General features: G+C 33.9%; 1 protein-coding gene across 1 annotated transcript; it reads right to left on the bottom strand.

Annotated features, from left to right (window-relative positions):
* Nucleotides 1-1,271: 1,271 nt before the first annotated feature.
* LOC132610064 (protein FANTASTIC FOUR 3-like) lies at nt 1,272-2,629 on the bottom strand. The gene has a single exon (XM_060324316.1). The coding sequence runs from the start codon at nt 2,340-2,342 to the stop codon at nt 1,530-1,532; it is 813 nt and encodes a 270-aa protein (XP_060180299.1). The 5' UTR covers nt 2,343-2,629; the 3' UTR covers nt 1,272-1,529.
* Between the last annotated feature and the right edge of the window lie 10,111 nt (nt 2,630-12,740).

The raw sequence follows: 12,740 nt of genomic DNA, 5'->3' as shown, positions 1-12,740 counted from the left end.
CAATCCAAAGTTTTGTGTATCTTTGATGTATTGAGCCTACCTTATTAATCGCACAAAAATAAGTAGGGTTCTATATAAAATATTAAAGTTCCGGAGTCTCAAAGCATGATTAATATACGGCTAAAGTATGTAAAAAAGTATGAAAATGTAAAAGAAAGAGAGTTTAACCAAAACAAATAGGTCTTATAGCGTAGTATTTTACTGCACTAAAGGAGACAGGCAAAATCCTTTAGCGCAGTAAAATACTGCGTTAAAAGACTTAACCATGCCGTTACAGTTAAGTCCTTTAACGCAGTATTGTATTTTTGTGCCTTTTTTTTTCTAGTGTATTTTGATTTACTTGGTCTTTTATTGGGTCATTTTGGTTCCGAACTCAATTGGTGAAGGGTTGGGGGCAAAGTCATCTTAGTACGAGAAGTTTTACTATGTGCCTCACACAACTGACATTAGTTGTGTGAGGCTCCTTTTTGTGAGATAAAAAAGTAGACCCATATCTTACACTTTTGGGTTCACATATTTTAGGTCCACTTTTTTACCTCACAAAAATGAGCCTCACACGACTAATGTTAGTTGTGTGAGGCTCATATTAAATTTTTTCTCTTAGTACAATCTTGATGATTATAACAAGTACCAAAAAGGGCCCTCTTCCACCTTACCATGTTTGAAACAGTTTAAAGGTTGCAAAAATTGTTGTATGGAATATGCCATTTTGATGTTGATCAGACCTTTGATAAATTTATCGTTAAAATATGCGGTGGCGTGGATGGAGTTCCTCCAATATTAACAAGATGCTCAATTTCGAGTCCTGAGAATGGAGAATTTTTTATAGGAAGTATTGCCCATTTCTGTAAACTACATAGACCAAATACAAATTAGTCGGACTAATAAATTATGGATGTCAGATGCCTAAACAAAGAAAAACACTTTGATAATGTTACCATCGAAAAGATTGGGAGTTATGGAATCCCTCCCGTCTTAACGGTCTTGATTTCGAGTTCTAGGAAGGGAGAAATTCCTAATAGGAAGCTTTCCCCTTCAATAAAACCTACACAACACGAACCAAATTAATCAGACCGGTGGATTTCAGACGCTGGGTGCCTTTAGCGAAAAAAGCCTTTGATAATTTCAACCTCAACCTGCATTTCCCTCCCCCTCTTCTTTGTTACATTGCAGGTATGGTAGTTGGTTCATGATGACAGAAATATAAATACAGTATCATTTGTCGTTTGGTCAGTATGTTCACATGGTCACAACTCATATATGTATGTATATAATAGGAAGTTGTACGAAAAGTTATAGACGCGTTAGTACTACTAAGAATAAAGAGAGTATTGGATCGTATGTCCAATAACCATAATAACTACCGGTTACATAATCAAATCGAAAAAAAGAAGAAAAAAAAAACATAGTAGTAGCAAAATAAAAATCAGAAAAAAAACATAGTAGTAGCAACAGTGATGAGGAAAGACTAGTGAGAGGGGGAGAGATTTCTTCAACTACTAAAGCTCCAAAAAGAACTTCTCTAGCCTTTAGGAAATAGCCACCCAAAATGGCTCCCAACTTGGAATCCCTTTATTCCTAATCCCACTTGTTTTGCATCTTCTTGGTCTTGAATACTCTCCTACCACAATGTCACTTCCTAATTTCCTACCACCAATATCTTCATCATTTCCATGTTCATTCTCTTGGCTAATTTCATCTTCTTCTCCATGGCTACATTCATCAGGTATTAACAACGAAAGCCTGAGCCTACCATTAGCGCGTTCAGCTTGGAAATTAGAGTTGCAAGAAGTGATTGTCATGGCTTTTAATATTAAACGACCGTCTTCGCGGTGTGGCCTAACTTGGACACCTTCATTTCCACTCATTGAAGTTAATGGAGGTGGAAAACTAGCTGTCCTGTTGAATTTTTGCGCGAATTCTCTACATTTTGATCGTTGAACTCCGTGATAATTAGAGAATTCTTCTATGCTTTCACAAATGTCACTGCCAGTTTCGCTTCCTAAGCTTTCAGTGCACATTTCCAAACTCTTTGTATTGAGAGAACAGGGCTTCACCAGAGGATGAACATAGACTCTGTCCTCTGCATCGCCTTTTCTCGAGTATTGACAAGGATTTTCTAGTGCATGGATAAAGCTCCAGCCACCAACATTGTCATTTTCTTCATTCTCTTCTTCAATTTCACCTTCTTGTTGACCTATTTTCGATTTTTGTGGCAATGTGGTTGGTTGTGAGAAATCTGATTTAGGAGGAGTTAATTTGTTCATTAGAATGCGCGGTTCAAGAAGTGTAGGCTCTAGACAAGATTGCAGACCTTGATACAAAGTAGAGGTTAAGGTCATGTTGGTTTAGAAACAATATGCTAAAAATAAAAGAACAGAGCAAAAACAGGGCAGAACAGAGGAAAACAGAGGACTTGGTCTACTTTTTAACAATAATGTGAAGTTCTTGAGTGTTGACAAAATCATATACTTAAATGAGGATAATTAATTTATTTTTGTTAATTCAATGAGTCATGTTTGGTCTCTAAAATGTACCTAAGTGATAAGGCTTAAGTAGGTGGTAAATTGAAGGTAAAAAAGAGGAGGAAAATAAAACAAGGATACAGAGGGAAGGTAGAGAATGGATAGGACATGAAAGAGTAGTGAAAGGGGATAGGTTGAATTTATAGGACCAAAAGTAACCACTTGAGGTTCTTTTTTTTTTTTTTCGGGGGTGGGGGGGGGGGGTGGGGGTGTAGGGGTTCTTCTATTTGCAAAGAGGAGTTGAACTTTTGGTGCCACTAGAATTATTCAGCTTTCACTCTGCCACACAATAAAATGAGGAAAGGAACAAAGAACAGTGGGAAGCTAAGAAATAATTTGAAGTTGGACAAAGCTTATTGGTCTTTATTTCTATTATTTCTCTTTCTTTTTCCTTTTCATTTTCTTCTTTCGCTATCTTAGGCAGAAGACATTCGATTTTGGCTTGTTATTTAATAGCTAAAATTTGATTGGTGAGTTTAAGAATTACTTTAAAAAGGTGAATGAATTAAATAACGTGTGGATTTTGGAGGGTCGTTCTCTTTGGGCATCCAAAAGTGAGCCAACAAAAAGGATTCCTTCTGATATTTTTTTTGATAGATTTTGCTTTATCTCACTTGTGCTTTTCAACCTATTCCTTCTTTTTAACTTGGACTAGGGTCGAAACCTAAACCTATAATTAGGGCTGTTCAAAACCGAACCGCTACCGATAACCCAACTGCAAAATTGACTTATTGGCTTAATGATATTGCGTTATCGGATTAGCGGTTGGGGAATGGATTAAGATTTTATAGTTATCGGCTTATCGGTGCGGGGGCGGATTACTCAATTTTCTTATCGGGTAAACCGTTAATCCGTTAAGAATTTGTCATATTTATATTCTTAGCCCTAACAAATAAAATATGTATTGTGATTGTAATTTGTAAACCTAAAGCTAAAGCCTCAACCTAGAATATGTATCTTTATTTCTGTTAATTGCGAAACCTGGTTGTTTTCTATCAAATAGTTCATTCCCTATTTCTTGTTCGCTTATATCGTAGTTTGCTAATTTTCTTGGAAAACTGTTGCTACTTGCCACGGTATTTTTACTAATATTGAATCCAACATTTCAATCTTCTTGGTTATATTCCTATCCTTTTTTTTTGGAGGATATCAGTATCTTCTTTATAACCTATAAGGTAAAAATATTACATTTTGAGTCACTTTAAAGGCAGGTAATTTCCTTGACTACATGTGATTTTATCATTCATTTTTCTCTTAGATTTAACCGATACACTGCCCGATAACCGTCCGATAATTGCTAATCCGATACCGAACCAACCGATATCTTATAGGTTGGCTAGCGGATTAGCACTTTTAAAAGCCGATAACTGTTAAGCCGAACCGTTAAGCGTAATTATCCGTCCAATCCGCCCGATAAGCAGCCCTACCTATAATTAGTGTTAAATCGTTTGACCAACTTCAACAACGAAGAAAGAAAAACTCAAATTGTGTTATAAAACTTTATAATTGCAAATAAGTAAAAGAAGCAAACCAATAACTTTGTAGAGGGGAGAGAAAGATTGTATTATCACTTTTCTTGGTGTTACAAATGAGAAACAAAACTCCCTATTTATATAAGAGTTTTGCCTCTAAACCTACAACATATACAACTTGTACAAGTTGCTCTACAACTTGAACACAACTAAGATACAACTTGCACTTGCAAGTTGTATTTATCACTTTAAGTCAAGTGGTACAATATATACTTCTAGTTGTATAATCATTAATAATACATCCAAAATACAACTTGACAAATGGTTTATAATACTCCCCCTTGGATGTTTATTAATAGATAACGTGTTTCGTTAAAACCTTACTAGGAAAAATCCAGTGGGAAAAATCTTAGTGAAGGAAAAATAGTACACGTATCTGGTAATACGCATTTCCAGCTGCCACATTAAAAATCTTACGAGGAAAACCCAATGGGACAAAACCTTGGTTAGGAAAAAAGAGTACAACGCGTATTTTACTCCCCCTGATTAAAGCATCGCTAGATCCTTGATGATGATGTACTCCGATCTTGAATATCAACTTATGATATGTTGAGGCTGGCAGTACCTTTATGATCAAATCTGTCAAATCATCATTTGAACGAACTGGTTGATCATCTATGCCACCATCTCTTCATAGAGTTGCATCGTTGTCATATAATATTATTGGAACCACATCAAGACCATTCCTGGCTTGCTTTATAAATTTTTTATTATCTTGTCATGTGAAACATGACACGATAGTAACCCCTCATGGGCATAAATAACATATTTGGATCAAACATTTACGTCGATCATATGAATAACCCATATACAAAAGCTTGACAATATGTGTTAGGATAAACACATTCATGTTGGGGCTTTCATTCGCAAGATGCAATTGATCTTACTTCAATATCTCCATGTAGGAGTAAAAACTATATCATGTCCATATTTATAGCAAGATATTTAAATGCATTAATTGCACAAAGATATGATACTTCAGGACCAATTTATTTTTCTAGTTGTTTTAGCAGATAATCTACTGCTTTTATAAACTCTTCAAGAGCTCAATAATATTCAAGTCATCAACTTGCAGAACAATCTAAAATATTTTGATTATATTTTGATTATTATAAAGAGACAAGTGTATATAGAGTCATCTTTGAACCCTTCGTCAATGAATATTTATTAAGGTGATTCAGTATATCAACCTTGATTCATTTAAGTCATATTAAGGATTATAAACAAATTTTCCAACTTGTATAAGCTTCAGGCATTTTGACTCCTAAATTTTCAAATAAATTCTGTAAAGTCAGCCATATAGACTGTGACAACTTTTATTTAGTATTTAAATGACATGACATTTTTCTGATGCCTGGACTACAGGTCCAATAAACTTTACGCTTATCAGGATGCATCGTGTCACTTGAAAATCATTTCGATGTTAGTATGCTTTAACAGATGTAGAATTTAGATCCTCACATCTTCCACAATATTGCGCACTATATTGTATCAAATATATCATCGACTAGATATCATTTATATCGGTTCGCAATTCGACATAACTTACTGAGATCTCATTACTTTATCATTTTTAGGTATCAAAACCTTCCATAAGGTTTCATGAAGTGTTATGTCATAGGCTCTTCAAGAGCACATTGCCTCCTTATTATGATCGTTTAAATCATTTGCTCCTCACCCTTTTCAAGGTTATTGTATTTGGAATCGATTCATCTACCATGCTTCATGCATGTTGTATACTTGTCCTTCAGGGTCATTCAATAAGAGCATTTGCAGGAGAAGTCTGAGATTAACTTTGGGTCAGCAAATGCTTCCGACATTTGACTTGAATTATCTTTTGAATGAGGATCATAGTGATGATAATTCACAACATATTTCTTAGCTGCTTTTTTATCTCCCCCTCATGTTAGAGAAACTAACATATATCCCCATGTTATTTGGAGAATCCATCTGTGTGGATCGTGGTAGGTCCATTAGTCATATACCGTACATCAAAAGCTATAAGATGGAAATATCTAGTTCTGACCCTGAACCAATTATGAGGGTAGAATTTATCATAATTTATTGGTCTGAAGCATATAAGTGTAGTTGTATGCAATATATCATATCTCAAACCAGCACTTAAAGCTTGTTCTCATAAGCAATGGTTTAGCTACATTATGGAGCCATTCAACGCCAAACCAGCTTGGATATAAACCAGCATTATCAAGATGAATTGTCTTGATTACATATTCTGAAAAATTGTGCTTTCAATTCAATTACTTGAGCAATCAACTTCGTAAATGTCAAACTGCATGTTGGCAATAAACACACATGTCACCGTCTCATAGATGCATCTATTTAAGACATCACATCGCAGGTGAAGGGGCCTATATTCACCTTTTATATTTTCTAGAATTTAGGGGATTCAGTCCCAACACTAGCTGGTGTAATCAATTTATCATGAGAACAAGCAACACAAACAAATTCTTGAAGAATCTTCTAGTTCTTCAATATATTTTGAATACTGAATTAGCACTTCAGATTTAAATCAGGACGTACGAGATGGTCATGTCAACTGATAAAATTATATGTACTAGTAAACTTCAAGTTACCATGATAGTGCTATTTATTTTAATAAACTTCTGGTTTATTATTGCATGAGATTGTAAATCAATAAACTTCTGGTTTATCGTGGTATGTGATCTCATCTTTCTCGAGTAACGTTTCACATACGTAATTCTTACCCGTAGTAAATTGAACATATTTAATATTTCAATCATTTGTAATCTCAATATGATAATCATTTTTATTGTCATTAAACTTCAGGTTTACTACAACTTTTGTTCCGACCGTAATAATTATGATCTAGGATGAATGGTGCTATCATATATAAGCTCTTCAAGAGACTTGAATTTATTTACCATAATCAGATATTATTTGGACACCGCTAGTGTCATGATATTTGTAGACAAACAATTAACTCTTCTGGAGCCCTTGATCATTAGTTACTCTTACCAAATATTTCTTAGATACTTCTGGTATCATGAAAAAAAAAATTATTAGACACTGCTAGTGTCATGAAAGAAAATAGTAATCAAATGGAAATTTAAAGACAATTTTAAACTATAAATTACGAAAAGTAAACATAAGCTCTAAACTTCAGTATTTCTAATATCTCCTTCAAGGAGATTAGCTATTAACATCTGAATATTTTGTATCAAAGCGGCAACCATAGAGTAATCACATTCTTCGGGAAGGGATACATTAATGTTTATTTCCTTCCAGGAAATTAATAACAACTAACAATAATGTATCAATGTGGTTATATTAGAAACATTCTACTCTGCTCCCTTTTGCCTTAGAATGATACTTAATAAAATTATTCGTGATGTTCTACGTACGACAGGTACGTGTTGCAATGACTTTTATACCACATGTGTTTTCTTTGTTAGTTTATCTCTACAGGAGGTAGATTGTAGTATATCTTCATTAGCTTCGGGAAATGAAACCAAATTATTGCGCTTGATAAACGATGCTCATCTTTAGCTCATTATTTTTCTCAAGCACAAGAAGTCATTGCTTTAGAAAATTTCTCAAATATTTTACCGATTCTTTCTGCTTCAGGAGTAAAGTGTAATGTTTTACCACTTCGGAATTAAATTTTAAAGGTTTACTACTTCGAGAGTAAATCTCAAGGTCTTATTACTTCAAGAGTAAATTTTAAAGTTGTACTGCTTTGGGAGTATATTTAAGAGCTTAACTGTTTCGGGAGTAGATTTCAGAGCTTAACTCTTTCGGGAGTAGATCTCAAAGTTCTACTACTTCGGGAGTAGATCTCGAAATATATACTACTTCGGGAGTAGATCTCAAAGTTCTACTACTTCGGGAGTAGATCTCATAGTTATACTACTTCGGGAGTAGAATTTGGAGTCTAGCTACTTCGGGAGCAGTGATAAAAGTTTACTACGTATAGCTCAAAGTTCTACTGCTTGGGGAGTAGAGTTCAAAGTTTTCTACTTCAGGAGCAGATTTATGAGTTTACTACTTCGGGAGTAAAGCATAGAATATTCAAAATATTTCTTCTCAATTATTCTACCTCTTCTGGAGGTGAGTCGTGATTTCTTCACAACCAAGAATGTGTATGTATTTATAAATTTTACTAAATATTGTCATGACATGAATGTGCTTATCTTAACAATATTGTCACATTCACTTCAGGGAATTGATCTGTAGTTTTAACATTTAAGTGTTCATTCTTCATGAATGGAACATAATCATTTGAACGTGCCTTAAGAATATTATATTATGATAGTTTAGAATCTCTTTTAAGATGTTGCTACTTTAGGACCAAATTGAGGCACACATATAGTGTAGAGAATTTTTCTCTATCATATCATCAGTTGTAATCACAACAAGCTTATGAAAATATTACCACTTCCGGTGGTTATAGGCGTAAATAATTTAGCCATAACAAAACTTAGTTATGAAATATTGCCACTACTAGTGGCCATATATTGCTTGTTAACTCTACCGGAGTTCAAGTATATCCCCCAAGGTGAGATATCCGATTTATGAGATTATTGTAGAATACATTCTACACTTATAACATATACGTAGTAACCAAACAACATTAGCAACATGAGATAGGACTTACCAAAAAAATAATCTCTACTATACTTGATTTGAGGTGTACAAAAATAAATTTAGGTGATATAAAAATACTTACCTTTAAGGTGAGCAAATAAATTATAAATTCAAAGTCCAAACCTTTTCTCGGCAAAGGCTTTCGTGGAGAGAGGGTACCGATCAATAGCATACCCCAAACAACTCGTCAATTTTGAATTATTGGAATCCAACTCAGTAATAAAGGCTCGTGCTGATAACGTGCTATAAAACTTTATAATTGCAAATAAGTAAAAGAAGCAAACCAATAACGTTGTAGAGAGGAGGGAGAGATTGTATTATCACTTTTTTTGATGTTACAAATGAGAAACAAAGCTCCCAATTTATAGAAGAGTTTTCCCTCTAAACCTACAATATATACAACTTGTACAAGTTGCTCTACAACTTGAACACAACTTGATACAACTAAGATACAACTTGCACTTACAAGTTGTATTTATCACTTTAAGTCAAGTGGTACAATATACACTTCTAGTTATATAATCATTAATAATACATTCAAAATACAACTTGACAAATGGTTTATAACAAATTGGAATTAAAGCTAAAGTCTAGTAATAGACCCTACTCTTTACAAGCATGAAGAAATAATAACTACCGTCCTCTTTTTAATTTCTTATCTTTCAATTTTTGTGTCTCATCCCACTGATTTAAAAGAAAAAAAAAAAGAAAAAGAGAACCAACATGTATTCTGTTTTAAATTTAATTTATTTATATATTGATATTGTACGTAAAAATCTACACAATGTGTATTTACTATTGTAGGTTGTTTGCTTTTTTTTTTCTTTTTTTTTTTTTTTTAAAAAAAGATAAATTAGATTCACTTATTATGAATAATTAATTATAATAATTTTTTAGATTACTTGACTGTGTAACACAGTCTATGTCTCAAATATTTAATAGCATCATATTCGTTTTGGTACAAACTAATAGCATCATCAGAAGCGGATCTAGCCTTTACAGTATAGGTTCGTGTGAATCTAATAAATTTGATTCAGATCTTATATTTATCTTAAGAAACTCATAAAATCTTTATAAATATTTGATTGTAAACTCAATTATTATTATTATATTAACTTCAAATCTGTATAAAAATTCATAAATTTCAAAACCTATACGGCTTATTTAAATCACCGACCAAATGATGGCATCTTAGACTGCGGAAAACAAAATTGATTCATGAATTTCCTCAGCCCTATTAAAGAGCGCAAACGTTCCATCATGAGAGGTAAAGAGTCCACCATTTTGTTGCTTCGTTAATGTAAGCTCACCATTGGTTAATCTTTCCTTTAAGCTCATTATAGTAAATCTAGAAATGTAGGGATCACTTAAAGGAACGTTTTGTTTGATTTGTTTAAAGTTACAAATGTCATTTAGATTTTGGAGAGGTGCAATAAAGAATTCTGTCCCATTGATCAATAGCTCATTATAGGTAATGTAGAAATGTGTGGAAACCATCGCTTAAAGAAAAAGATTGTTTTGTTTGATTTGTTTAAAGTTAGAAATGTCATTTGCAGAGGTGCAATAAAGAATTTTGTCCCTCTAATGCTTTTTCTCATTGGTTCATTAATATGCAATACGAACCAATAAGAATCAGGCAACCTTGTATTTTTCCGTGTCCGCTACTGTATTTACTTTGGTCAGCCTGTCTTGTCTCCCTTAATTAGCCATTCCTTCCTTTCTAAAAGCTCCCAATTACAGGTGCATCTTATGCCTGATTTCGTGGTGGCGTTTAGCATCGATTCAGTCGAGTAGTACAAAGTTTCTTGTACAATTAATCTAGATGGTGTAACACATGAAGCTTTTATTTCATTTATCCCTTTGCCAAAAAAGAAGATATAAACATTGGAGGGAACTTTTCTACTATAGACATTTATATTCAATCAACTTTCACTTGTTATACTGCTTACTCTTTGGGTGTGTGAGGTACGGAGAAAATCAATTTTCACATGTTCAGTGGTTAGGAATTTTGGAAAATAATTTTTTTATGAAAACAAGTTTCTTAAAAATGAGAAAAATGGTTTTCCTAGTGGAATAGGAAAAACAGGTTCCACAAGTGGAATTTCACGTTGATTGTGCCTCCCTACCCTCCAACACACCTCATCTTCACCCCCACCCATCGCCACCACCAGACACCTCTATTCCCCACCACCACCTCCCATATACTTGTCTAGATAATATACAAATACTTTTAAAATAATATTTTTTTTGTACATACTGAACGTGAAAAAAATACGTAAGAAACTCACTTATTTTCCTGGAGAAAAAAAAATCAATAGAACATTTTCCTTCATATTGAACACACCCTTTACCTTTTAACTTTGAGAGACATGTCTCCTCTCTCAAAGCAGGCGAACTTCAAGCTTAGAAGATCAAGAAAAGCAAGATCCCTAACTCTAGAGCAGCTGGAGCGCCTAACCAACTGTTACCTCCTTCTACCGTCACCTGCCTTTGATCAATAGGGGCAGATCTAGGGACGCCGAGGGTGTTCACCCGAACACCCTCAGCAAAAAATCACACCATATATATAAGGTATTTTTTCATTTTTTATGTACATATATAGATTTTGAACACCCTAAAAATAAGAGAAGAGGTTAGTTCAGTAGTCTAGATTGTTCAAAATTCACCTTGAGGTTCCAAGTTCAAATCCTAGTCACTACATTTTTATTTTTCGAACCCCGTTAGTGAAAATCCTAGATCCGCCACTGCAGCATAGTAATTAGCAGATTCATTCTCTCTCCACAACGACAAGCTCATGTTCACACCTAGATCTGATCGAAGAATAGCGAAAGAAGGATCTCAAGGGATTAGTCTAATTAGAAATATGTCTTTTCACCGTAAACAATAAGGCGCAACAACAATTAGTCCAATCATAGTGAACTTATTGATAATTTTTTCTCCTTAATTTAATATTTAAGAGGAGAAAATGATGCTCAACTATATATCCTAGTCATCATTTATCGAACCCGAACTAGAAAAAATGCAATCTAAAAAGATTTCATCTCCTTATGGTATAACATGACCTCCATATGGTATGATCATCAAGAAAAATCACACCCTCTTATGCTGTCGAAGAATGTGTGTAAGAATTGAGAAATGTTAGCACAATTCAACTCCCATCAAAGCAATGGAAATGTACGTAACTAGAATTAGAAGCCTTCTTTTCTCATTTGCCTCAACCCAAAGCCAACAAGTTATCATATCGTAAAAACTTAATAGTAACTTCGCAAAAAAAACTTTACTCTTACTCGACGAATCAAACAAGTGAACATGCATCTAAAACGTTTCCACTTCAATCATCAAATCAAGATGATTATTTATTCCTTTCGTAACGCACCATACTAATACAAGTTGACATACTTTGTCTCTGAACAAGAAGAGTTGCATCGAAATCCCTAATCACAAAACACTACCTAAAATAGATAACCAAAGGCTACCAAAACGGTTATTACGCTTGTGTTTCCTAACATGCTAAAGAATTTTACAAAAAAATAAACAAATAAACAATAGCCAGTCGAAGAAAAGGAAATCATAATTGCTAACCCGAGTTAATCATAATGATTTGGTTTACGTGTTACTTCAGAGAGAAAAAGATGGGAAGAAACGAAGTACCAAAATATATTTAAAAAAAAAAAAAAAAACAGATCTTATATTTTTCTCCTTTTCCTGCTAATAAACCTATTGACAAGGAAAAAGATGACTCGGCGTCTCCGCCACAGAGAAGGGAAAAAATAGACAAAAATAGCAAAAATCAATTAAGACATCTGTTCCAGTATTTTCAACTCATACAACTTTAGTTAAAACAACCAAATGATGCTCGTAATAATGTCTCCCTACCCTAAAACCTATACCAACAACACTACTCATTAATTTGCCAGCATATCCCTCCTTCTGATCTCTTGCCTTTAAATTTTTGGTTTTATTAAGAAATTTTGTTCCTATAATCATATTGGCCGACCAGGTAAAAGTCCAACCTAGCTGCCTCACCCAGCCTTTTCTGTCAAGCAACACATGCATG

The sequence above is a fragment of the Lycium barbarum genome, chromosome 9 (assembly GCF_019175385.1).
Source record: "Lycium barbarum isolate Lr01 chromosome 9, ASM1917538v2, whole genome shotgun sequence".
NCBI classification, from domain to species: domain Eukaryota; kingdom Viridiplantae; phylum Streptophyta; class Magnoliopsida; order Solanales; family Solanaceae; genus Lycium; species Lycium barbarum.
The sequence above is the reverse complement of the archived record's forward strand: the minus strand, read 5'-3'. Positions and strand labels throughout refer to the sequence as shown.

Coding starts and splice junctions, on each gene's coding strand:
- LOC132610064 (XM_060324316.1), bottom strand. CDS start 2,342: ATGACCTTAACCTCTACTTTGTATCAAGGTCTGCAATCTTGTCTAGAG.